General features: G+C 44.2%; 10 protein-coding genes across 10 annotated transcripts; 6 read left to right on the forward strand and 4 right to left on the reverse strand.

The window, feature by feature from the left end:
* Nucleotides 1-388: 388 nt before the first annotated feature.
* On the forward strand, nucleotides 389-2129 carry V865_008415 (uncharacterized protein; the record flags this gene model as incomplete). The annotated part of the gene is made up of 8 exons (XM_066232150.1): nucleotides 389-559; nucleotides 610-668; nucleotides 727-808; nucleotides 878-967; nucleotides 1042-1213; nucleotides 1316-1416; nucleotides 1482-1787; nucleotides 1881-2129. The coding sequence occupies 8 exons, from the start codon at nucleotides 389-391 to the stop codon at nucleotides 2127-2129; spliced, it is 1230 nt and encodes a 409-aa protein (XP_066088247.1).
* A 588-nt stretch (nucleotides 2130-2717) lies between these two features.
* V865_008416 (uncharacterized protein) lies at nucleotides 2718-3636 on the reverse strand (the record flags this gene model as incomplete). The annotated part of the gene is made up of 4 exons (XM_066232151.1): nucleotides 2718-2996; nucleotides 3113-3200; nucleotides 3297-3372; nucleotides 3480-3636. The coding sequence occupies 4 exons, from the start codon at nucleotides 3634-3636 to the stop codon at nucleotides 2718-2720; spliced, it is 600 nt and encodes a 199-aa protein (XP_066088248.1).
* Nucleotides 3637-4336: 700 nt separating this feature from the next.
* On the forward strand, nucleotides 4337-9280 carry V865_008417 (uncharacterized protein; the record flags this gene model as incomplete). Its single annotated transcript, XM_066232152.1, has 11 exons — nucleotides 4337-4801; nucleotides 4859-5444; nucleotides 5518-6036; nucleotides 6107-6170; nucleotides 6229-6395; nucleotides 6458-6499; nucleotides 6560-6616; nucleotides 6679-6797; nucleotides 6857-7783; nucleotides 7841-9147; nucleotides 9214-9280. 11 exons carry the CDS (start codon nucleotides 4337-4339, stop codon nucleotides 9278-9280), a joined length of 4320 nt encoding a protein of 1439 aa, XP_066088249.1.
* An 800-nt stretch (nucleotides 9281-10080) lies between these two features.
* Nucleotides 10081-11247, reverse strand: V865_008418 (uncharacterized protein; the record flags this gene model as incomplete). Its single annotated transcript, XM_066232153.1, has 1 exon — nucleotides 10081-11247. The coding sequence occupies one exon, from the start codon at nucleotides 11245-11247 to the stop codon at nucleotides 10081-10083; it is 1167 nt and encodes a 388-aa protein (XP_066088250.1).
* A 750-nt stretch (nucleotides 11248-11997) lies between these two features.
* V865_008419 (uncharacterized protein) lies at nucleotides 11998-13302 on the forward strand (the record flags this gene model as incomplete). The annotated part of the gene is made up of 5 exons (XM_066232154.1): nucleotides 11998-12279; nucleotides 12447-12545; nucleotides 12717-12813; nucleotides 12926-13193; nucleotides 13269-13302. The coding sequence occupies 5 exons, from the start codon at nucleotides 11998-12000 to the stop codon at nucleotides 13300-13302; spliced, it is 780 nt and encodes a 259-aa protein (XP_066088251.1).
* A 320-nt stretch (nucleotides 13303-13622) lies between these two features.
* On the forward strand, nucleotides 13623-14402 carry V865_008420 (FK506-binding protein 1; the record flags this gene model as incomplete). The annotated part of the gene is made up of 6 exons (XM_066232155.1): nucleotides 13623-13721; nucleotides 13795-13855; nucleotides 13929-14010; nucleotides 14102-14184; nucleotides 14247-14306; nucleotides 14380-14402. 6 exons carry the CDS (start codon nucleotides 13623-13625, stop codon nucleotides 14400-14402), a joined length of 408 nt encoding a protein of 135 aa, XP_066088252.1.
* A 567-nt stretch (nucleotides 14403-14969) lies between these two features.
* V865_008421 (uncharacterized protein) lies at nucleotides 14970-15997 on the forward strand (the record flags this gene model as incomplete). The annotated part of the gene is made up of 6 exons (XM_066232156.1): nucleotides 14970-14987; nucleotides 15101-15161; nucleotides 15251-15332; nucleotides 15436-15518; nucleotides 15623-15682; nucleotides 15876-15997. 6 exons carry the CDS (start codon nucleotides 14970-14972, stop codon nucleotides 15995-15997), a joined length of 426 nt encoding a protein of 141 aa, XP_066088253.1.
* A 915-nt stretch (nucleotides 15998-16912) lies between these two features.
* V865_008422 (FK506-binding protein 1) lies at nucleotides 16913-17689 on the forward strand (the record flags this gene model as incomplete). Its single annotated transcript, XM_066232157.1, has 6 exons — nucleotides 16913-16930; nucleotides 16991-17051; nucleotides 17219-17300; nucleotides 17375-17457; nucleotides 17523-17582; nucleotides 17661-17689. 6 exons carry the CDS (start codon nucleotides 16913-16915, stop codon nucleotides 17687-17689), a joined length of 333 nt encoding a protein of 110 aa, XP_066088254.1.
* Nucleotides 17690-17781: 92 nt separating this feature from the next.
* On the reverse strand, nucleotides 17782-19232 carry V865_008423 (uncharacterized protein; the record flags this gene model as incomplete). Its single annotated transcript, XM_066232158.1, has 5 exons — nucleotides 17782-17892; nucleotides 17958-18481; nucleotides 18563-18666; nucleotides 18728-19100; nucleotides 19160-19232. 5 exons carry the CDS (start codon nucleotides 19230-19232, stop codon nucleotides 17782-17784), a joined length of 1185 nt encoding a protein of 394 aa, XP_066088255.1.
* A 560-nt stretch (nucleotides 19233-19792) lies between these two features.
* Nucleotides 19793-25636, reverse strand: V865_008424 (uncharacterized protein; the record flags this gene model as incomplete). The annotated part of the gene is made up of 7 exons (XM_066232159.1): nucleotides 19793-19803; nucleotides 19873-20073; nucleotides 20137-20593; nucleotides 20679-20821; nucleotides 20891-24820; nucleotides 24878-25169; nucleotides 25220-25636. 7 exons carry the CDS (start codon nucleotides 25634-25636, stop codon nucleotides 19793-19795), a joined length of 5451 nt encoding a protein of 1816 aa, XP_066088256.1.
* Between the last annotated feature and the right edge of the window lie 325 nt (nucleotides 25637-25961).

Here is a 25961-nt window from a genome sequence, read left to right on the forward strand (position 1 = left end):
TGTGGTATTCCGCCGGCTGTGGTGAGACGGGATGTTATGATCGTGGTTGCTATATACACAGAGTAAGGCGAAGAGATGATGATGAGAAAGAGTGATAGGTCGATGAACGCGAGTGAGAGTGTACGAGAGTGCGAAATGAAAACATTGACAAAATGCAAACCAATCCATGGACTGAGCCGCACCGACGCGTCCAAACAGTGGGTGCCTGCGAATTGATCCCGTCTTCGAGAAGTACAAGAGTAATAATCAAATGACAGAATGGAATGATGAATCAGGTCAGAACACCTACAAAGGAGAAGAAAAAGCAGAATCAACAGCTACCCCCTTCCTCTCTCTTCTTCCGAAAGATTATCGCTAACACCTGAGAAGATCGATAATTCTCGCCAGCATGTCATCGCTGTCACAAGCAATAATCAGGCCCTGTTCTTCCCGCTTCGCAGCTTCCTTCCTTCATCAATCACAACCCCTCACCAGATCATTCTCAACTTCCCTCTCGAGGAAAGAGCAGAAAGCCGCTCAACCTCAGACACCAGCTACCGACTCGATAGAACTGGGAGCAGTGAGTCGTCTTGACTGTCTTCCCGTGTCAGTGGATGACATCTGAATTAGCCAGTAACGTATATATCAGAGAGTCATGATCCATGGTTTAACCTTTCCTATGAAGACTGGTGAGCTATCTTCTCAACTAGCATCGGACTTTGGCTCATGTATGAGGTTTCTCTTAAGGCTTATGAGGAATACACCGCATAACCAACCTGTCTTATTCTTATATCGTAATTTCCCATGTGTAGTGATAGGTCGCAATCAAGTGAGCATCAAACTCGCCCTTCAACCCACTTTTCGAGAAGGACTTCCGATTGATGATGACGCATTGCAGAACCCATGGAAAGAAAGTACCCCTCATAAACTTCGAGAAGCTGGTATACCGCTTGTAAGACGCAGATCAGGTGGAGGGACTGTATTTCATGTTAGTCGGCTTTCTTGCATGTTCTACATCTCTAGCGTTGATGCGAGCAATGTAAAGCTGATTGTAAATCATAGGACATGGGAAATACTAATTTCTCTATTATCTTACCTCGCTTACTGTTCACTCGATCACACGGTGCAGAACTAGTATCTAGAGCTATCAGGGAGCAGCTGGGGATAAAGGAATGTACGGTGAATGAGAGAAATGATGTGATTATACGAGATGGAGAGAAAGAATATAAGATGAGTATTGATTCTAACATCCCTCTGTAAGAGAGCATATGTGTTCGGAGTTTTCAGTCTAGAAATCGATACTGACGTTGATTCTATTGACGATGAAACGTCTCAGGCTCAGCATATAAAATAATCCAACATCGAGCATATCATCATGGAACGATGTTGATCTCATCATCTTTGACTGAATTGGGCAAATCGTTGAAGTCGAATTCTGTGAGCAAAACAAACAATAAGCGGAAACAACCTACCTTTCTTGGCTGATGGCATATGGTAACTAGCCAAATATGCAAACCAAATCTATTCTCTCTCACCGATCTCCAGTAACCACCCTAAATCACTATAACCCTTCTTCAGCTCCAATCCATCATGACGATTTCGTACATGCGGTCACATCTGAATTCTCCAAAGTGTACTCAGATCCGACGCATAGTAAGAAGATGGAGACCAACGAGGTGAATCCTGATTGGGTTAAAGAACCGAAAGTGTGGAAAGGCGTTGAAGAGCTGAAATCTTGGGAATGGCAATATGGTCAAACGCCTGAATTTTCGAATGAGTTAGAGGGTAAATTGTCTTTTGGTGATCTAGTAAGTCTTCAAACGAACTCTATACTCTCAACACTGCAAACTCCACGAATCTTTAGTGGATTGTGACTAACGCTATGACTTGTTTTAACACAGTCAACATCCCTTACTGCCCGTCACGCACTGATAACATCCATAACATTCCACCTCACTCCTTCATTACATGAATCCACCGAAGAAACCTCTCAAAGACAGGCTTTTCTAGATTCGCTGGCACTGTCTCTCGTTGGACACAGGTATGAGTCGTTGGATGGTGCTGAAGGTGCATTGGGACATGAATGGGAGGATGAGAGGTGGAGGGAGATGGGTAATGAGGTGATTGGATGGTTGAGAAGGGTCATGTAATTGGCTATGAATGTAATTGCCGTCATCGGTACGAAGGTGCTGGAACAACCTGTACGAAGATCGTCAGAAGAGATTGGATATCTGAATTATATATAATGTATATAATGATTTATGCATGAGAGAAAACTAATGACCATTTTAGGTTAAATTAGATCGTAAGAAGATAATTCCTCAAAGCGGATCGTGTATAGATGTTCACCCCGTATCTGTCACGACGACTATTGAACTCTAGTATACCCCGAGGGGAGAACGTCATGTCAACGAAGGGTGATAAGAAGGTATTCTAGGGCATGTACAAAAACATCACTCCTCTATCAGATAAACCATAAAGGTTAGTCTGACAAAACAAGAATGGCTTTGGACTGTTCACTTTCCAGGTGAAGAGGGGAGCTGGAAAGTGAATTGTCAATGACCGATATGACTAAAATCACGATAGAGTCGATGGATGGGAAGGATGTATACCGTTATCGTTTATGTATCTTATGCATGTATGTATAATGTACAACCTGTAGTGATCTATGGAAATCATAATTAGCCACTCAACATTGTATTATTGTATGAAGTACGCACATGTCCCCAATGATTCGACTACGTCCGACCATTTAACATCTCCCCTATCCTCTCTATACCTTTCTTAAACCTCATACTATCCTTCAACCAATCACTCTTAATTTCCTCTGGACCAAATCCAAACATCTTCGAATCGGGTATACTGACATTCCTTATGCTTTTTGTTGTTTCCGTTTCTATTATTGGTTGTTGGTTCTCGATGTATTTGGGGGATGGTTTAGCGTGAAAGGTAGATGGAAGTGAGATGAAAGGGTTGGACGTGATGGTTAAGAGTAGATTATGGATTGATCGGAATATCTATTTCATCATGATCCATTTACATAAATACATCAGTAGGTCCACGATCTTGATCTTGATAAAAGATGGTTTGCGCATATGATAAGACGGAGAGAGGGTTGGGTAGCTAGACTTACCGCTACTATATCGGCATCTTTGATCATGGCATCTACCAGTGCTATAGAAAGTACCATCCGTATTTTCGTCGTGGTCTGAAACCCATAACTAAATCATTCGTCAGCTTTATCATCTTATTCGGTGAGGTAGTAGACCAAGAATAATGTCAATGAACGAGATGTCAGCAGGGTTAGACAGACTTACAATGCCATATCTTCCATACAGAATAATAAACCCAGATATGATTCAGCCGGTTTGGTAGCTGTCGAAGTCATCACGACTTGACGTCGCAAAACAGGCACGGTACTCCGTCAGTAGACATATCCATCATTCAATCTAATAGAATGTATCTTCTCCGCAAGGTAAAAGGTGGAATAGAACACTCACTCCTCTCCTCGATCACATCCACAGCAGCATGACTCAGATGATAATGCCTCAACTCATCTTCCGGCCCAGTAAACGAATGCACGTATAATGGTGAGTTGGACGGTGAGAGGATCGTCAATGAGGTGAGATGAAGTGGGTTGGGTGTTCTGTTCTCCATCTTATTGGACGTATCCTGTCTATGATATCGAGTAAGCTATGGTATAGCAGTTAACTGTCACTTGCGATAACCTAGTTTCCAGGTCAACCCAAACGAACATCTTGAGATCAGGACGAACTAAATATTAGAAAATGTCTAATTAGGGATTACTGGTCCCTTTGTATTTCCACTTGAATCGTTGGTAATGTTGTGTTATCGTTCATTACCATCTGTACTACCCCGCTTCCCCACAGACCACCTGGGCCAAACAAAGGTTTCATCATCAATTACTGCATTCAATGCAAAGCGCAAATACGAGCAACCTTTGTTTTTGTTTACTCGTTTAACATTACATTCATATATGTACACTCTTTCGCTATCTACACGAACCAGTATCTTGTCTTTATCTCTCGAAATAAGGTATCTCGCGAATAAACCTGACTATGCGATAACGACCAACACCTCAATCTTCAGTGAGGGGATCAAAGGAGATTTCCACCTCGAAAACGCTCTTTGAGTGTGGGTCGGGTCTGTTGTTGTTGTTCAGGCTGGGCTGGATAACGGGAGGGCTATCTTCAATTGTCATCTGCTAAGAATAGATCATCTGCAGGTTCTCTAGGTAAGTATTCCGTATCATTCGCTCATATTGGACTGTATCATCAATGATGACTTTCTGCTGCTGTTTGTTGACACTTACAATTGCCACCAGCTCCAACCCAAAATGCCTCGACGGTTCCACCTACTTCGCCGTAATCCTGACTCCTCCTCGTCCTCTACACTAACACCTCCATCAGAGGATCACGAAACATCATCAAGGGTTAAAAATCGATTACATGCTTTGTTCTCTTCTTCACATCCTATAACCGAGAAAGGAATAGAGATAGAAGCGGGACCTTCTTCACCTAGAAGCCCAGATCCTCAATCCCGCCGTGGTTCTTGCATATCTCATTCTGGGGAAGTCATAGAATCACAACTGAATATCGATATCAACAATCAGAATCGGCATCAAGATGACATACATAGTCATGAATTCGTCAAGTCAAAGACTTATCCTTTAGATAACGAACATAGTAATAACAACAATAGTAATCAGAATGGGATAGCTCAAAGTGTGACTATACCCAAGACGAAGCAGAGAGATGCGATAAAGGTATTGATGGTAACCTGGAACATGGGCGATGCATTAGTGAGTACAATGTCTTCCGATAATCTACTTCAATATTGACTCAATATCTTCCTATAGCCAAAAGGCGATCTTTCGGTGTTATTTGGTCAGATACCACCCTACCAAGCTGAAACTCCTACCGATGAAATCCCTAAACTGCCAGTAGAAAATGCTCATCCGTATCACATAGTGGTGGTAGCAGGTCAAGAATGCCCGACATTGAGTGGTGCACCAAGAGGGCTGGGAGGTGGTCTGGTAAAAGGAGTTACGTTGAGGCATAGGAAAGATAAAGAAATAGCCAAAGAAAAGGAGAAGGAAAGGGAAAAGGAGCGAGAGAGAGAGAAAGAAAAAGAAAAAGAACAAGAAGGGGAAAATAAGGAAACTGAGGCTGATAAGAACAGAATCGATGAAAAGTCAGAAGATAAGGAGAAATTGAAAACCAAAGAAAAAGCGAGACCCGATCTCAAGCTTAAGAAAGATACCCTTGATGTGGATAGAGATGATGGTGGAGCTCGATCGGCCGATCAGGACGATTCGAGCGATGATGATACTCCCAGAGATTCATCTGATCAGCGATCTAGAGCGAATTCACCCATGACGCCTCACACACCGTTTTTACATAGGGGTCAACCTGCTGCTAAAGGGTGGAGTCAGATGCTAGATGGTGAGTTACGATACCCCATCCTCTTCAATCAAAATTTCTACTTACGTTTCACGTCTTTCCTCGGCTTGACCAGACTATTTCTGTGGACCCAACGCACGTACTGCAGAACCAGCACCTACATCGTACAATTCTACCTCACCCGTACCTAGAGATACACCTTTCCTACCTCATCCACCACCTTCCGCATTTCCTGCTCATCCTTCATTACTTCGGTCGGCCTCTGCACCCATCACTCCGGTAACTACACCAATAAATATTCCTTCTAGACCTATCCTCAATACACCGAATTTACAATTATCGCCTTCACCCTTAGCAAGATCTAGATCATCTTTCGAATCTGCGTCTGCATCTTCATCGACTAGCGATATGGACGAGTCTGCCGCAGAGAATATACGGAAAGGTTCCAACGCTTCTCCACCACAAAATGAGAATGCAAAGCCAAAAGTCCAAAGACCGGATATCATAATACCGAATGATGAAATACAGTCGACGAATCAGGGGAATGGAAGTTATGTGCATGTGGTGAAAGAGAGATTGCTAGGGATGTATTTGAGTGTTTATGTGTATAAAGGTTGTGAACATCTCATTCAGGGTGAGTCGCAGATTTTGCTGGGTCTCTCTGAAATCAGAAGCTGGGTTGATCATAATCTTTTGGGTTGCAGGACTTGACAAAGATCTGGTGACTGCTGGTCTGGCCGGAGGTAGAGTAGGAAACAAAGGTGGAATGTAAGCTATTCACTCAGCATAGGGTCTTGGGAAATTAGCTTACATTTCGATCGAACAGCGGAATAAGTTTGAAACTTGCCGATCATCGTTTCCTCTTTGTCAACTCTCATCTTGCTGCTCATACTGGTCGAATGCACGCTCGATTATCGAATATAGCCAAGATCAAATCGGAATTAAGGCTGGATTGCTTCTTACCGAAAGACGATCCGAGAGCAGCTGCCGAAGGTGAGTCAGCGTCGATTCGTTGGAGATCTAAGTAAATGTTCCAGCTGACATTGCTCTGATAGACATAACGGATCGCTTTGATACGGTATTCTGGTGCGGAGATTGTAAGTACAGCTTATATACCTGGTTTCGTTTTGGCAACAAGCTGATAAGAGGGATAATAGTGAATTTCCGTCTCGAGCTATCTCGGCTACATGCAGATTGGCTCATCGAACAGAAGAGTGAGCTGACAGCCTTTGCCAAAAAGTCAATGGGATCAGCTGACTCATGTCGTGTCGCGCAGAATACTCCGAACTGCTCATGTGGGATCAGCTCAAGCTAGCTATGAAAGATCCAAACCTCAACCCCTTTCCGGGATTTGAGGAGGGTCCAATTGATTTCCCCTGTACATTCAAATACGATGTGAGCTGGCATAGGACTTGGAATTGTCATTTGCGTTCACTAACAACTTGCTGTTGTAGGTATGGAAGAGTGTTCGAGCTACAAACCGAGAAATTCGGAAAACCTTGAAAAGACGTAAATCGTCTGCATCCGCCGCATCGTTCGATATGAGTAGTAGTGTCAATGTATCGAAAAATCTCTCTTACGTCCCCGAAGGAGACGCAATCGAAGAAGTTGATGCGGATGGGGATGATCCAGATCAGTCATTCGCCAATCAGCAATTGAAAGGAGCTGGTGGAAGCGATGACGAGATGACTGAAGGGGATTTCTCCAGGAGGTCGTTCGAGTCGAGCCGATACACTTCTGGTGCCGGAACGGATATCGATGATGAATCGGATGACATGCCTATGACATATAGGAATCATCAACATCGACCGTTTGAAGTCGCCCTGAAGGAGAAGACTAGGCATTTCTTAGGATTAGTGAAAATGGATGGCATATTGACTCCTTCGCCTGGTAGACGACTTGGTAAACGGACTAGCGTCAAGAGGAAAATATCCGTCCGGAGGAGGCGAGATCATCACGAGGATCAGTATATGGACGATTCAAGACGAACATCGATCTCGAGCTTCGTCTCTCAACCTGATACCGATCGACCATCTACTCCCACTGGGTCAGATGGGAATAGGAGGGTATCGACTTCATCGAGATTCGATGGATCCAACGAAGACCATCACGGACGAAAATCGTCTCCCGCATCTAATGGATTGGTCCCGCCCAACTACGCAAATAGGTCAGATAGTGGATATTCGTCATCACCACCAAGAGATAAAGATAGACCACCGGTCTTCACTAGAAGATTAAGCATAATGAAACGGACTATGTCGAATAAATCGGTCAAAGACGTTAATACCCCGGAAGATGAAGATGAGGAGGAAGTGATCGATGAAGTGGATAGGAGAGAAGGTGTTTATGATACCTCGAAGAAACAGAGAGTACCGAGTTGGGTGAGTAGTATCTCACTACCCGATAAGCAGAGTGAATATGCTAATTTTGCGTGAAAGTGCGATCGTGTGCTCTGGAAGGCACATGTCACGCCCGATCCCGAGGATGAAGTGTCACCACCGGAATCTGTCGAACTTCAGATCGATTCGCATACGCCTTTCCATCGATTATCCAACGTACTTTCCAACCTTGGTGGACATCTCAAACTGCAGATGGGCCGTACGGCATCTATGGACCCTGGACCTGCTGATCGACTGAATCTACGTATACGAAGTTCAGCTTCACCTGATGGAAGTTCCAGTCCCCCTCGATTCGCAGATCATCCACACTCAACCGACAACAGTATCTCGCTCGTGGCTTCACCGCCCGATTCACCTACCCTCTCACCATTGAACACCGACAATACAGGAGAAGGTTTGATACCCTTACCTCGGAGGGCATCGCCTTTAAGGTCCTCGTCAGCATCATCACCTACCAAAGAAGGTAAACATAATCACCATCAGTTCTTTATCAACAGCTCTGCACCACCCACCAGAAGTCCAACGAGGCTCATACCTTCCCTAGGGATAGGGATGATCAGATCCGGATCTGCACCCGGTGAATCAAGACCAAAGTTGACTGATCGACCAGCTTCAGCTTCGGGTGTTTTAACTTCCGCTTCGACCTCAAACGCACATGGAATCATGTCAAGAACACCTGACAAAGCACACAACGGTAATAGCAATAAGATCACTTTCGACTCACCAGTATCACCTACCGTCGATAGGTTGAAATTGTCAGATAAAGCTAGAGGTGAAAGAAAACGAAGTAATTCCGATTCGATTGGAATCGAGGGCATCAACTCCCATAAGGATGTGGATCAGAGGAAAGGTCGAATGAGTGATGGACATAACAACGGAATTGTTGACAATAATCTATCGAGTCCAGATAAAGATAGGAAATCATCTTTGAGGATATTCGATAATGATAAACGAATACGAACGATATCGAATGCTTCGCCTACCACCACTACTGTGAATGATCATAAACCCCTAAGAAATATCTTACATCCATCTTCCTCTTCGAGTCACAATAATAACGAGAATCAGATACATCGAACGACAACTATACATACTTCCACCCAACCCTCTACTTCCACCGCTGCAGTGTCGACGACTGGCGTGGAAGGAGGAGGAAGAGAGAGGGAAAGTGATAAGAATGGATTCATAAGGTTCCTCAAAGATTTACCAAGTTGGTTACATCGCTCTTCGTCAAATAACCCACATCAACCAAACGAAATTACGTTGACGATTGAATCGCCCGTCGAGAAACGGTGGAAGAAAGGTGAAGTGAGGTGTTTACATTATGGAACGATTGATGATGCTGGGTAAGTCAACCTATCCACTTTCATATGAAGAAGACACCGTTTTGCTGATGACCGGTATGGATATAGGATGAGATTGTTGGAAGGTAGATCGGATCATAGACCTGCGATCTTCGCTGGTGCTGTATACGTTTGATTGGAAAATACATCGTCGGATCTGGTAGGATAAAATAGATAATAGAGATAGGTTTCGGAAATATGTCTTACTGCCTTATACATCATGGACAAGGACATGTCCACCGAAGGAAGCTATTTTCTTTCTTTTCTGCTTTACTTTGCTTCTCACTTTATCTCACTCATACATTTTAATGTTAATTAGACCTGATTAGCTCATAAATTATAATCTTGTATCCAACTAGACAATTTAATATCCTTGCATAAATTATCACTATATACCTTTACTTATCCATATTCATAACGATCTTTTCTATAACGATGAATTATGAATTATTATTATAATTTCTCTTTCTTTTTACTTTGTGCGGATGCAGGCGACAGAGAATGGGAATGACATGAATATGTATATTGCATAAAGACATGAAGAATCATTAATAAGTTGGATAGGTAGACTACTAGATATATCTTCATTTGAGGAAGAAAGGGGATATCATGTTGGGGTATATGTATTTAGAAAGAGGATGATCGTTATTTGATATTTCGTTGAAGGATTTAAAAAATTAATTGATGATTTGTCAGAAAGAACGTATGGACGTATTGTATGGGATATGATAGATGTATGTGATAATCAGGTATAATATGTATATGTCAAATCATAGGTTGAATAGTTTGTAGATTATCAAAATATCGTAAAGCATAAGTGTCGGTATGGTATCGGTATCGGTATCAAAATCGTAATTGTCATTCTTTCATTTGAAACTCTTATCGCTACGACAATCCAATCCATACGAAATCAGTTGAGACATTCCCTTCCTTCGATCAATCGATTCTAGTACTCACTCGTTGAGTTCTGAACCCCTCAGGTTCAACCCCTCTATCAGCTCCATAAGCCTCACTTACATCTCCCAACATCTGCACTTCTACCTCAACCCCTTTCTTGGTGGGTGAGGGTTTAATAGATTTGATTGCATTTTCCAAACTTGCATTTTCCCCTTTGGCATTAACCAAATCCGATAATTCCCTTCCCTTCTTGAGTGTCAACGTACCTCTTCCATCACCTATAAGTCTTTCTACCCTCTTTACTTTTCTGACCGTCGTCGTCGTTTCAGCTCGAAGTGGACTTCCACCTGAAGTAGAAGATAAAGTTAATGCACGTATTTTAGATCTCGTTCTTGATGCTGGTGAATCACTTGTTATAGGTGAGTATCCCATACCAACCGGTATATTCTCTTTATCTTCCATTTCAGTTTCCTTATCTTTGCGTCCCACTCTGACCGGTGTACTAGTAGATGTTGACGTCGATTCAAGCCCAATTCGATTCCTCTTTGCTGGAGATTCAGAGGGATCGTCAACCCTTGCTATTACCGCATTGCCCGAACTCGAGCTTGCTTGGGTAGATGAGGTAGGAGCGACGATAGGTAAAGGGGAGAGTAGGTCACGAGATCGTTTGATAGGTTGAGAAGGAGCTAGAGGGGTAGGTGCGGATTTACGTGTTTTAGGAGATGAAGGCCCAGATAGAGGTTTGGTTCGTTTGGAGGTAGATCTGGAAGTGGATATGGAGTTTTCATCGTTGAATACATTTATAGTTGATTTAGTACGGGGTTGATTTTGAGTAGTAGAGTATTTGGATTTTAGTGGGATATCAGAAGTGGATTTCGTTTGTTTGATGGGAACATCTCCAACAGGATCGGTGTATACTAATTTTGATTTTGCGGATGATTCGAATTTAGTCTTGGTCTTGTCTTTCCCATTTGAACCGATTGATGTAGTTGATCGATCTAAAGCCTTAGGCTGTAATGTCCCTAAAGCTTTCCTCGTCCCGTTACTTGCTAACGATGAAGAAGACGATTTCTTCGAGGGTGATTTCGGTTGGTTGTTGATTTTGGTTGATAGTGAAGACGAGGATGATGAGGTTGATGAAGATGGCCTTTCGGGAGTATCTGCGTAGATGGCAAATAGAGTGCCTTTTTTCTTGGTGATTGGCATGATTGCGGATGGTAACGAGTGGTAAAGTCAAGAGGATGATGGAAGCACCAAGATGTCGAGGTTGAGCGATGGAGACTGTTTCGTTACTGGTTGATTTGATATTCAAGATTCAAGAGATGTTCAATCATACAGTGATAGAGAGGGGTCAACAAGACTTCAGCCTCTCCTTTCCTTTCCTTGCCAGACGTAGATGTGTATCATTAACTTTGATTGAGATGCAACAAATCATCTAAATGAAACACCAACACATCCAACATTGAAATTCACACTCCCCCCTCCCTCTGCAAAGTCACAGGTCACACACCGGCGAACAGAATGAGCAAATGCACGTGGACTGCGCATGGTGCATAAAGTAAACAACACGATCAACACATCCTCCCAGGCACGAGCAAATCAATGTTCAAACCCGTGCAAAAGCAGGCGCCACTGCTCATGTCGAATTGCCGTATAACGCCGGGTGCCCATGCACCAGCAAAATGATGTGGCATTGTTTTGCTTCCTGTGTTGTCAGATCCAGCCCCATGGGGTGAGGCAAGAGGAGTGAGAGAGGAGCTGATCAAAGATGATGTTCGGACCGTATCTTCCGTTGATAGCCATCCGATCAAGTGGAAGGGAGGAATGTCACTTGGCTGGAGACAAGAGGATGAACAAAATAACGTCTACCTAAATCATATACAGTAATACTGACTATATCAACATATATCACTCACTCCCATTGACAGATACCGTCTACACCAACTCACTGAAAAGATGTCATCCCAACGAGTCATCCTCGTAACAGGCGCATCAGCCGGAATAGGTCGATCAACCTCTATCCACTTATCAAACATCTTCCCATCGGATTCCCACCCAGAACAACTGGTATTAATACTGGTAGGAAGAAGACAATCGGAGCTGGAAGCGACAGGTAAACTATTAAGACCCGGTACGATAGTCGAGGTCGCTGCCGGGGATGCGACAAATGAGGAATTTGTAAACGCTTTGGAAAAGACTATTAAAGAGAAGTATGGAAGGTTGGATCTGATATTCAACGTGAGTTGGTATGACTCCCTTTCCATGGGATGAGTTGCTTCATGGAAACCGAAGCTGATTATACTATAAATTTACCTTCCTTTCACTCGCCTGTCTTATATGTCGACATACGCTGATACTCTCTACGACCGTTGTGGAAATGTTCATCTCGTCTTCAACCGCAATAGAATGCCGGTGTCAACTACAAATCAGATGGAGAATTCGAAGATCAAGATATGAGCTTGTTCAGACAAGTGTTGGATATTAATATCATGTCGGCTGTATTGGTGAGTCCGAGTGTTTTTCTCGAGACGTTACTCAGGTGCCTATACACTTCATGCAAGGAAGCAAGGCCAATCCAGTCAAGATAAACACTATATCACACAAATCTGCATCCCGATGAGAGAAGCATTTGTCAGTTCTAAGTGAGGGGTGCTGATTGTGTTCGTCAATCCTAGTTCACTAAGCTCGCATTCAACATCATGAAATCACAATCACCCCAGGGTGGTAGAATCATCAATAACGGTAGTATCTCAGCCACGGCTCCCAGACCTAGTAAGTCGCTCACTCCTCTCGGTGCTAAAGCAATACCATGTGTTGTCCCATGACCCATCCATCGGTTCGACTGTATCTTCTCTTAACTGACTAATTGCTGTCTGAACTTCAGATAACACTTCCTACACCATCTCCAAGCACGCTATAACAGGTCTCACCCGCTCAACTTCATTGGACGGACGTAAATACAATATAACCTGCTCTCAGATAGATATCGGAAATGCCTCTACCGATATGGCATCTTACGTCTCGGCGGGATCATTACAGGCAGATGGTTCCATAAAGAAGGAACCCACCATGAGTGTCGAAAATGTAGCTAAGACAGTTGGCTTTATCGCTGGTTTAGGAAAGGAGGTTGATATTCTCAGTTTGGAGATCATGTAAGTTCAATCCCCTGGACTGAAAAGAATAGACAGGATAATTGATAGCTGATTGTTTGTGGATTGAACGATTAGTGCTTCGGGTATGCCGTTCGTTGGACGAGGTTAGGGAAGCGTATGTTACTTGGATGTCTATCGTAGAACCTTGACTTTTGGGTATCGATGCACCATCGTACTTTGTATATGCAATGCTTCGTCTGGAGTTCTTCTCATGTCTTTTGTCTGATCCAGTACACAGTACTGTAAGAACGAGTACAGGCCGAGTGCCACATTCCCCTCGATGATAACTCCGCCTCCACCTCGTCACTCCACGTTCATGTCATGTCATTGCCATCGCATCGTCACTGGAATCCCTCCGCTTCTTCCATGACCTGCTTTTTGCATCTATCTGCTCTCAACTTCCCTTCACAAAGGTATCCGATACAACAAATGTTCAGATCCCTTTTATCAACTTCAACTAGAACCTTACGCATAAATCAATACAGAAACTTTTCTTCTACGGCTATCAAAATGGGTGTTACCGTTGAAGTAAGCCTATCTCAAAGGAATGTACGCCATGTAACCTTTGGCTAATTCATGTGTGGTTTTGTCCTCTCCGTAGACTCTCTCTCAAGGTGATGGAAAGACCTTCCCTAAGCCTGGTGACCAAGTTACCATCCACTGTGAGTATTCCACATCATACCGCCTTGCGCGCTCCCATGTAGCATTCAAAGCTGATTTGTATCGTGTTCGTAGACGTTGGTACCCTCCTTGATGGATCCAAATTCGATTCCTCAAGGGACAGAGGATCACCTTTCGTCTGCCGAATCGGTCAAGGGTGAGTCGACTAATCACTTCATCTCATGCTTTCAACTGCTTTTCTTTTTCCATCAATTGAGCTCAGCTGATTTGTTTCGAAATACCCGCAGCCAAGTCATCAAAGGCTGGGATGAAGGTGTACCTCAACTCTCTGTCGGTCAAAAAGCCATTTTGACTTGTACCCCCGATTACGGTTAGTGGCATCAGCATTCATATCATCCGGTCAATGCTGATTTCCCTGTGTAATATTTATAGCCTACGGTGCCAGAGGTTTCCCTCCTGTCATTCCTGCCAACTCCACCCTCAAATTCGAGGGTAAGTCAAGCTTTCTTCTACCATCCGTGTGGTCGCTGTATGAGTTGGTGCTGATCATGTTGTTGTTGTACAGTCGAACTCCTTAAAGTCAACTAAATGTCTTGGAGAAAGTAGAACAAGGTAGAGTAGAGCAGAAATAGGATATAAAAAGGTTCTCGTGTGAAGAATCAAAGTAAAAACAATGATTCAAAAAGCAAAGCATGTATAGGTGGTGGAAGCATAAATCTACAATTGGTGGTATATCAAATATTCACTAAGGTAACAAAGGGAAAACGACGTCAGAATGAGCACAGCATATTGACCATTTAACACTAAATCTCATGGGGAATATGGGATTAACGACGAAATGGCAATGACGAAAGGGATAATTTAACGGTACATAATATAACAGAGAGTCTGAAAACTGTAGTGCCAATCTACGGCTCTATCTACGGAGAATCAGTCTCGGTCATGTCCTCCTTTCTTTGTTGATGACTAAATATAACATTACCATGAAAGGGTATGTCGGCTGTTACTCGCAATGATATAATACTGAAAACTTAAAACCTCAAGTGGAGTGATCTTTCTTCTCCACATTACTCTTACGTTGTTTTGGATTTACTCGTCTATAACAGCGTTTCTGCACTGAATCGAATAATCAGTCTTGTTAGCAAGTAAAAAGAAATGGGGATCACAATCGAGGTGAGTTGAGTTGAATCGTGTTTTGACGTCTTATCGGCAAATCAGTGCATGACTCATGCTATGATCAATGATCAATGATCAATACTCGATGCTTACCGATCTTTGTCATACAGACTATCTCACCTGGTGATGGTAAGACGTTCGCTCAAGCTGGTCAGCAAGTCACAATGCATTGTAAGTCGACTAACAAAAGACAATCACATGTTCATCAGCTTCATCATCCGGTGGTGCGTCTGACGGTTCTCGCGCATATACTCATATAGATGTCGGGACTTTGGCCAATGGAAAGATCTTTGACTCCTCAAGAGATAAAGCACATCCATTTACCTGTATCGTCGGTGTAGGGTGAGTTGCGTAACTTTTGACCTTCTCCCCTTCTTCCCTCTTAAAGATTAAAACCTCGGGATAAGTTATTGTGATACAACTTACAACGTCGAATAACCATTAGCCATGTCATCAAAGGATGGGATAAAGGTATCCCTAGACTTTCTCTGGGTCAAAAAGCGATATTGACTTGTCCACCCGATCATGGTAGTTACTTATTTCTGACTGGACCTCATCCGATCCAGATCCAGAAGAAATTAGAGGTGCTCGTAGTACCAGCTGACCACGAGATGGGATGATGACTGTTATAGCATACGGACCTAGAGGTCTTGGAGGAATGATTCCTCCCAACGCTACGTTGAAGTTTGAAAGTGAGTTAAAGGTAAACAAGCCAATTATGGCGGTGACTGAACGACCACTCCTGTTTCTATGCATTGACACCCCCAGTTGTTATCAATGGCTGTGTCGGGAATAGGAGCTCAGGCTTCGTTACTGTGTGTGTGTTCCTTGGGATTTCCTTCGGCTGATACTTGAATGTGTGTTTCCGAATGTTCTGTAACTTAGTTGAGCTCCTTGGTATTCAACCTAATCCCCACCGCGATCAAAAACATCAAAAGCCCCAACAATCTCAAGCTCAACATCCGGTAACTGCACAAGCTCGACCTAAATACCAAGGCGAGGTATAATCTTCGCTCGGCCCAAGGACTGAACTCAGTTCGCCATCAAATCAATCAATGAAGCTATGAGGACAAACAAGAGGATACAGTAACCTGCAATGTAAATTAAAGAGACTTTGTTACAGTACATCATGCTTTACACTTTGGTTTTGAGTAAATTAGGATATGCACATGCAAAGGAGAAGTATCTCAAAGGCTCAAATAATACTGACCTCATTCGATCGATGTTTTTGCTCACTGTAGTGTTGTGATGCGAGCGAATCAAATTCTCTTGTATGCAAAATTCCTATCACTCACGTCACGATGATATAGCCGCCTAAGTACTTTGAGCCTCTCATCTCTGATGAAAGTTTATCGTGAAGAAAGAGTGAGATGGACCCACTTCTCATATTCGGGGTTCATCTTCAAATTACAGTCTATGAGCCTGACTGATTTAACCATGATATGACAATAAAAGACAGTCTGTTGTTGATGTGAATTGCCCGAGATTCCCCTTCCTGATGTAGTAGCAATAGAGATAAATGGATCTATTTGTTTGAGTATACTGTATCGTGTGTGTAATCCAATCAAGGGGACACATCCGAACAAGGAGTGATTGGTATATCCAAAGGTATATCTTATACCAAGTTGTGCAATGTGATGTCATGTCCAGGCTGTGTTGATCGGCACCAGAGAGACTTTTTTCACATGAAACGTTAGTAGACTGCACACTCATACGGTACACATCCAGTATTGGTCTATCCAAATGTCCTTTCTTTGTCAACTCCATCCACGTATAACGTACAAAGGCTGTTTTCATAAACGTTTGCAGTACATGTACATATAAGTAAACACATGCAGGTACAGAATCTAGACTTTCACTAGATTATCGACTTGATGCGCAAATAATCATACATTTTTTTTACACCAGACAGCATATCTACAATGGGAGTCACTATTGAAGTGAGTACGAGTACGCAACACTTCTTGCCTGAGCAAACTGTATTGATGATGCATGATTAGCCTCTCTCACCAGGGGATGGGAAGACTTTCCCCAAAGAACGACAAATGGTTGCTATCCACTGTAAGTTTCTGATTCTTCCCGTTCGGATCTCTGCAGTCTAGCCAATCGTGAGGGCTTAGCTTTAGCTTGGTACAGCATGACTACGTTCTCGTTGATGGGAGAGGTTTGAGACTTGAAAATATATGAGTTCAAAGCTGATAGTGATATTGATCCTTATTATTGGCCAGACGTCGGTACCCTCGCTGATGGAACTAAATTCGACTCTTCAAGAGATAGAGGTCGACCTTTCGTTTGTATGATTGGTGTTGGGTGAGTTGAGATTTCTTTACAATTTCCTGACTCAGGAGGGATCAGACACTAACACTATTCCCATTTATATTCAGCCAAGTCATCAAAGGATGGGATGAAGGCGTATTGAAACTTTCATTAGGTCAAAAGGCCAATTTGATCTGTACACCTGATTATGGTATGTCTGACAACAAATAGTTTAGCAGATTGATTGTAATACAACGTCTGTATTTCATCTCTTAGCATATGGCGAAGCTGGTCATCCACCTGTTATCCCCAGGAACGCTACTCTCAAATTTGAAGGTGAGTGATTTAGGAATCGAGCGATACTGTATTGTGTTTACGTGGGATATAGCTGACCACTCATTGCCGACGGGTCAGTCGAACTACTCCAAATTCAAGATGCCTAATTTCCTTTTCAAAGGACATGAAAGGTCATATATATACGCTGAACCATTACAGTATGAATGCATGAATATTTATACAAATTCCCGCCAGTCCATCAGGCAATTCGCTTATCTTGCAATTCCTTGATATTCTTCTCTAACGTATCCAACGTCCATCCCTCTTTGACACCTACAGTAATCCTATCCAATTGGGTCTCAGGGCAATGCTATTTGTCAAAGCATATCATCAGCTCCACCCCTTTCACAACATATCACTTCGATATAGACTCACGCTGTTAGCAGGAGGAGGGTCTTTATCAAGATTAGTAGGGAACGAATATCCATCGGAGATAGCCTGTAACAAAGCCTTTGCGGCTGGGTTTTCTATACCCTCTTCCAGCTGGTTGATATGATTTTTCACATGAGACCAGGTGGAACGTAAAATAGTGGGATAATCAACAGTTTCCATAGGCTTAGACCAACAAGCCGAAATCTGAAGGAGATTGCCTATTCGATGTAAGTTGGTTGTACGATTCTCACCTGCAGCATGGAACAATGCAGGATTGAAGAAAATCGCATCTCCAATTTCTAATTCACTTTGAATCATGTGTTGATTGAAAAAATGGACGAATTCAGGATGTCGATAAGCTAGATAACCATGTTCGAATTGTTGAGAGTAAGGGAGCAGCTGTGTTGGACCTGAATCTAGAGGCATCGAGGAATGCGCGACTGCTCCTTGCAAGGTTAGCATTGCTGAGGCGATTTGAGTGGGGATGGGGAATTTGGAGGCGGTCTCTTCTGATTGGAACCCTAGGTCTATCATACAAACAAGAATTTAGCATCCAGCCTTGACAGCCGATATAATTCAGCTGGATCAAAGTCAATGACGAGACATACGATAATCTCGATGAGGCTTTTGGGGTTGACCTCCTGGCTTGACGAGATTTGTTTGAGCGGTAACTTGATATCCTGGACCCAGCCAAGCTTCCGATACCAGTGCTCTACAAGAATCATCAGCTTGTTGACGTACAAAATGCTGAACGGAAACGGAAGTTTGCTCACAGTAGCTCGTTAGAATAATAAGCAACAAAACTCCGGGGATCTTCAACAGCGTGTTTTTGAAATGAATTCCAAATCCTATCGTTCGTTCCAGCAGCAGCGAAATGATCCCCCTTTGCATGTTCTTTCTCCCTTTCAATTATGTTCTTGAACACCTCATTCGTTCGCTCTATCACTTCCAAATCCCTCTCAAAGCCTTTCACAACGAATACACCTGGTCCTGTACCTAAACATCTGTGAAGTTCATCCATCACATCTTCCCTTGATTGATGGGATTGCCTCGATTTTTCCCGCAACACATCTCCAGAGTACATCACAACATTCTTGGAGATCCCGATGGATATGGGATAATCTGATGGATCTGTTGTCTTACTGCCTGCGTACAATACACATGAGCCAAAGCTCAATCATCATAACCATGACAGATGTACATACATGTTTGACTGAATAGCTGCAAATCCTCCTGTGTAAATGCTTGCTGAAGTCTCGCTCTGGGTTGAACTCTCATGTTGAAGGTATTTTAGTCATACGAAGAGATTGAAACCATTTGTGAGACGTATACTCCAGAGTGATATAAGGGAGCCAGAGCAACCTTCGATTGGGACCAATCAAGGTGCAGATCTGTTAAATGCTTAAACGCTTAAATGCTTAAATGCTTGGACGCCGGACCGGATTTCAACCTTCTCAGCTGATTTCTTCCTCCAGTCGGACGGTTGAGATTTCCGAAGATGAAGCTCATTGGAACAACCATTACTGTATAGTCCGCGAAGCAAACCACCCTTCTCCCTCATCACGTCTCCAGGAGAACCCCAGTAGCTGTAGCCGATATCGAAACATCGATTGGCTCACTCAATCCGAACTGGATCGAAGAGTAGTCTCAACGAGCTTTTGAGTAGTTGACTTTATCACACGTGAATGTTCTTCATACGCGATATGATATAGTCGTGAGAAAAAGTATAAACAAATCATTGCACTAAGTCAGAATTCCGAAAATCAGGATGTAAATATAATACTGTAAATGCGAATTATACCAAAATGAGGATTTCTACCCGCTTCTATCACTTCTCTCTAATATCTATCTCTATGTCCCATAGCAGACTAACTTCTACTCCTCTCCGTCTCCCTCTTCTTAACAGTCGAGAAGATACTTTCCCTATCCCCCTCCAAGGTCGTATGGATATTACCCATCGGTTTTCTGGAAGATGCATTGGAGGGTCTTTTAGCTGTAGAAGAGCGCATCGACCATGCTCTGATGGAAGGTGTCTGAGATCGAGCGGGTGTCTTGGGTACGTTCGGATGATCGTGATGGTGATGATGATCCCCTACGAGATGTTTACCGTCGCAGCAGGCTGAGACAGTCGTCAGTACACTTTATTCGACTCAACGTGGGACACGAGAAAAGCTCTACTCACCTCTGACATTCTCCAAACCCTCAAAACTCTCATCCAGCTCATCCCCATCATCTCTGCTGACCAGATCGAAATCGTGCTGATCAGCTATCGGAGCACCTTTGTATGTCCCCTTGTACCGATGTCCACCGTGGATCGTAGACGGCACCTCATGTCTTCTCACATACTCATGAGCGGCCGTACCAGCCCTTTTACTCATGGAGGTCCCAGGCCGGACATTCGACATGGCACTGGTAGATCTCACAGCTCGAGGAGTGATGTTGTTGAGGGATTGTCTTTCCGATCCGAATGATCGGAGAGACATGGGTGATTTAGGTAGATTGTGCGAGGTAGTGAGACGACCCTGTTCGTCTGGGATTGAAGATAGACCTGTACGTGAGGTGTTGTGCTTGATACTTGATTCAGCTAGGTGGGATGTACTAGATGAGACATTCTGTTGTTGTAAGAGGAATTGAAGGGCCTGTGGGTTTATAACATATAACAAGATTCATCAGCTATATCCCTTCAAACAAACGGCAGCTGGAAGTGTTTTGTGCGACACTCACAGACATCCATAGATCATGTCTCTCCTTGTTCTCAGCAGTAAACTGAATCTCTCTTCCAGGAGTTGCAACCACAATACTCTTATTGAACAAGCCAGGAGGTTGGACATTCGGATCTTCGATTGCTCTAACGCTCGATATGAATACTGTTCACCAAAACATCGCATCAGCTACACTGAGTACGGAAGCAAGCGAAAAGCTGAAGTTTTACTTACCAGACTTAGCAGACGATTCAGATACTCTGCTGGAACCAGGATCTTCCGAACTCCAATACAGGGTTTTGGTATAAGGATGTACCCAGAAAAATCTCCTGTGTCTATTCGAAGATTGCCCTCTACCGACAGTTCTTCTTGTGTATTTATACAGGTATTCACCTATCATAGTTTGCGTGATAGCGTGAATGGTGGAAGGATCTGTGGATCCGTGAGCGGGCTGGTGAGCGGTCTGTTGAGGGACGGTACCAGCATAACTATCGAAAGAAGACATGGATGGGTTCCTATCATGCATATTGGGGATTTGATCAATTCCTGATATACTCGAAGAAGCCGATGCATAGCCGCTTGAAGAGACCACTTTAGTTGCTCGTCGCTTGACGCTTTCCCTCGATTTCAGCCAGGTGTCATTGTCCCCTCTTACCGGTGTTGATTGTACCGAATGAGGGACTTTGAAACTTGCTCTGGATGTCTGTCGTTGAGCAGATGAGGGAGGTGGCATATCACCTGCTGCAACTCTCATGGCTGCCGCAGAGGAAGAAGGTGCGGTTCGTGAACCATGTCGATTCACACTCATCTGCATGGTAGGCGTGGTAGCTCGTTGCATGAAATCGTCTGGTGGAGGAGACATAGGTCGAGGAGGTGGGCCAGTGGACATCTTCTTGACCGCTGTGTTGGGGGGAGGTGGTATGTCAGGTGGCGGAGGAAGAGAGATGGTAGGAGGTCTAGTTCTATCAGGAGCTGTCGAACTAGTAGGTGAAGAGGGTGGAAGGCCATCGATGTTAGCAGGAGAGGGTAGATCTCGAGAGAGGGGAAGACCAGTATCATTGTTGCCGGAAGTGAGATGGTCGTTGGAAACTCGTCTACTACCTCTCTTACCCAAAGACCCAGGAGCAGGAGGAGCTTTGAGGAAATCGTAATTGGTACCAGGGGTGACACGGAAGAGCGAGATGTCAGGGGGTGGCGCAATAGGAGAAGAAGGCGTCGAAGGAAGAGGTTCAGTCTGCATACTTGAGTCAGATTGATCGGCCCTGAGTTGAACAGCGGGTACCTCAATGATCTTCTCGATAGTGACAATCTTTTCGACGGGAACCTCGATGGTCTTGGTGACGGTGACAACCTTCTCCACTGGTACTTCAACGATCTTCTCGACCTCAACAATCCTCTCAACCGGTACCTCTACGATCCGCTCAACCTCTACTATCTTCTCCACTGGTACTTCCACCCGCTTCTCTACCTCAACTGCCTTTTCGACAATCTTCTCGACTTCGACTGGGACTTCTACAGTCCTTTCCACAATCTTCTCAACAACCTTTTCAATTTCCACAGGAACCTCAACAATCTTCTCTACCACCTTCTCCACAATCTTTTCCACCTCAACAGGTACTTCTACCCGTTTCTCAACAATCTTCTCCACTTCCACAAGTACCTCGATCCTCTTCTCTACCTCGACTGGCACTTCGACAATCTTTTCCACTATCTTCTCGATTTCCACAGGTACTTCTACCCTCTTTTCGACTTCCACCTCCTTGATCACTTCTACGATCCTCTCTACTATCTTTTCTACTTCAACCTCCCTGATAACTTCCACTTCCTTAGGCACCTGCACTATCTTCTCTACAATCTTTTCAACCTCCACGATCTTAGGTACTTCCACGATCTTCTCGACGGGTTTTTCAACCTCCACAACCCTCTCAACGATCTTCTCCACATCGACATTAACGGGCTTCTCAATGATCTTTTCCACTTCCACAATTTTCTCTACGATTTTCTCAACCTCAACGATCTTGGGAATCTCCACCGTCTTCTCTACTATCTTCTCAACTTGTACTTCCTTGATGACTTCGACGGGTTTTTCAACCTCAACAATCTTCTCTTCGATCTTGGTCACCTCCACAATCTTCTCGACTTCCACAATCCTATCAACGGGTTTCTCAACCTCCACAATCTTTTCTACCGTTACCTCTACGATCTTCTCCACAGGCACTTCCACGATCTTCTGAATTTCCTTCTCCACAATCTTTTCAACCTGTACTATCTTAGGTATCTCCACAATCTTTTCTACCTCTACCACTTTCTCGACTTCCACTATCTTCTCTACAGGTACCTCCACAATTCGATCAACCGGTACTTCAACGATCTTTTCAACTTCCACAATCCTTTCGACGGGGACTTCGATGACTCGTTCCTTATTGGCCGAAGCATTCTTATGAGCTTGTTTGGCGGCAGTCCATCCACCACTACCAGTACCAACGCCCGATAACTTCAGTCCACGCATCGTATGATCTCTTTCCCTAGAGTCTTCGCGATCAGAATCGGAATCAGCAGAAGACTCGTTGGGCCATTCTTGTCCAGTTTGATAAGCTTCTGTATCAGTCGGTAATTCCGAATGAGTTTGAGAAGGCGTCAAAGTTCCAACTGTTTCTCTAGCGTCTTCATAATCTGCCTCGGTATCTGTTCCGGTCATAGTAGAGATGGAGTCTGCCACCGAGTGAGATCGTGTGAAAACATTCGCTAATCGACTTGGCATAGGTAAGGGAACCGTGCTCTTGGTAGGTGTAGCATCGCCTTGTTGTTGAGCTGGAGTGGAAGAAATAGGAGCATCTTCATTTTGTAATGTTGCATCGAAAGAATTTCGTTTAGGGGTCTGCAGAGCCCATTCGGCGATTGACGCATTGGATGCCGCCGTGGTCATGATATGTGGGGCACGTAAGGTATCTTCATGGCTACCGATGTGAGTAGATGGTACGATGATTTTCTCCGGTTCCCAATCATCCGTCATGATAGCCACATCGACATAATCAGAAGATGATGAAACGATTTGAGTACCGATCTCATCTGCCAAAGCACCACTGGCAGGAGCCATGAAGCTTGCCTGCTGGCCGATGCTGTCTGTTGATCGATTGGAGAGACTGGGTGAGTTGAAGGTATCCACGGAGTTGTTGTTCTGACCAAGTACTCGACCGAGAGCTTCACCACCTGGCGTACCCGGAGTGGAAGGTGTGGGACTACCTGATACACCTCTAGTTCGAAGAAGGTCGGGAGTACCTGAGCTTGTGGAGTTGAAGCTCTTGTCTCCTGGCGTACTGATGATAGATCGGTTGAATCCAAGTTTTTGACCAATACTAGCTGCGATACCTCTTCCTCTGCCTCTTCTACCTCGCATTGATCCCCTTCCTCTTCCGCTGGCTCCTTTAGTTCCCTCATCATCTTCCCAATCTGCACCTGGTGTTCGACTTCCAAATTCATCGACACTCTTCTTGGAAGAAAGATCGCTGGTCGATCTGTTTCTTGCATTCTCACCTCTGAGGATCTCGATTTCTCGTTGGGCTTTAGCGAGGTTATTTCGCAGTTCGTCAATCTCATTGACGTACATCTCGCCAAGTGGGGATCGAGGGAAGGGTTTAGAAGGGGTAGGATTTGGCGAATCGAAATCGGATTCGTAGAGTTGTGATGGTGAAAGAGCTTGATCATGTTCGTCGAAACCTGGTCCACGTTTGGTAGGACTTGTGTTACCCTTGCCTCCAGCAGCAAAGACATCTTCATCATCATCTTCTACACCATTTGGACCGAGCATACCAGGACTAGCGCTCATAGACTTCGATAGTCTACCTCGACCAGCACTGACTCTTCGCAATCTCTCGCCATTCAGCTCGGTGAGAAGGTCACTCTTGTCCCTTTGTAATCCGGCAGTTGTCTTTCTAGCTTGAGCCATATCGGTCTCATGTTTGACTTTGAGTTCTTCGACCAACTGAGCGTTCTTTTCGGCATCAGTCTTGTATGCTTCAGCAGCTTCTTTAGTTGAGACGAGGGTCTTCGCAAGTCGAGTTTGCTCAGCATTGGATTTGGTGAATTGATCTTGTACTTCGGCGAGGGAGGATCGTAATTCCTGCAAATTTACTTCGAGATTCCAGTTCTCCTCCTTATATCGTTCTATGCATCGAGCGATCAGCATACATACTCATCAGAATCGACACAACGGTGACTCACCAACGCTAGTTTCAGCTGCTCGAACAGCACTGAGAATACTTTGCTTCTCTCCTTCCCAATTTTCTTTCTCTTCGGAGAACTTCTCTAACGCACGATCCCTTTCGCTCAACAAAGCTTGGAGTCTTCTTACTTCGACTAGCAGATTCTGACCAATCTCCGTCGCGAATTCCATATCTAACGTACGATGCTGAGCGTTCCTCTGACGACGCGTGAGAGTACTGGGAGCATTAGGTTGGGAACCTTTGGAAGGGGAGGGTACAGCAGGCGAAAGGTCTTCAAGAGGATCCGAGGACTGTACAAAGTTAGCTAAGATTTTTGAACATCACGAATTTCGTAACTCACTTTTCCACCCAAACCTCTCATCATATGTTCATTCTGATTTTCCCACATCCTCATAGCTTGATCTAACTCCCTCAACCTCTCTCTCGTATCTTCCCTGATCTCCTCCTCATCGCTCTCATCGGCATCTTCAAATTCTCTTATTCTCTCTTCTAGATCCTGTTGCTGTTTCAAGATCTCTTGACCCATCGTACCCAGCGTCTGCAATTGGGTTGACTTCTGCTCAAGCAGAGACTGCAAGTGCTGCCTCAATGCTTGACCGGTCATTTCTTGTCGTTTCTTCTGTGGTGAGGGTGTTCGAGCCATTGAGGCGATTGATCGTGAGGATGGAGGAGCAGGAATGGGGTTGGCAAGATTGGGACGAGATCGCTGGCGAGGCAGGTTGCCACCGAAGGGCGGAGCTGCGAATGGATCGTCCATGTTGTGTATGCCCGTAGGCTAAGCGTTCTGAAAAGCAGTTGAATGTCAGCAGGAAGCATATATGTTTGTTTGAGTGTCCTCGCATACAGGTCAAAGATCGATACCGATAGTATTGCTGGATGTCACTGGTCAGAATCGATAGTAGCCTGTAAGAAGGATACAATGTCAATAAGCGATGTCGAGCAGGTATAAAGCAGTGTTTCAAGAAGTGGGGTCAAATGACTAGCATGTGTGGATGAACAGCTCGGGCCCTCTCCTTCTGCTAACCTTCCCGTTTCCATAAACCGACGGGCGGAAGCGATTCGATATATGGAAGACGCTTGAC

Source organism: Kwoniella europaea, chromosome 3 (genome assembly GCF_036810445.1).
Source record: "Kwoniella europaea PYCC6329 chromosome 3, complete sequence".
In the NCBI taxonomy this organism is placed as follows: domain Eukaryota; kingdom Fungi; phylum Basidiomycota; class Tremellomycetes; order Tremellales; family Cryptococcaceae; genus Kwoniella; species Kwoniella europaea.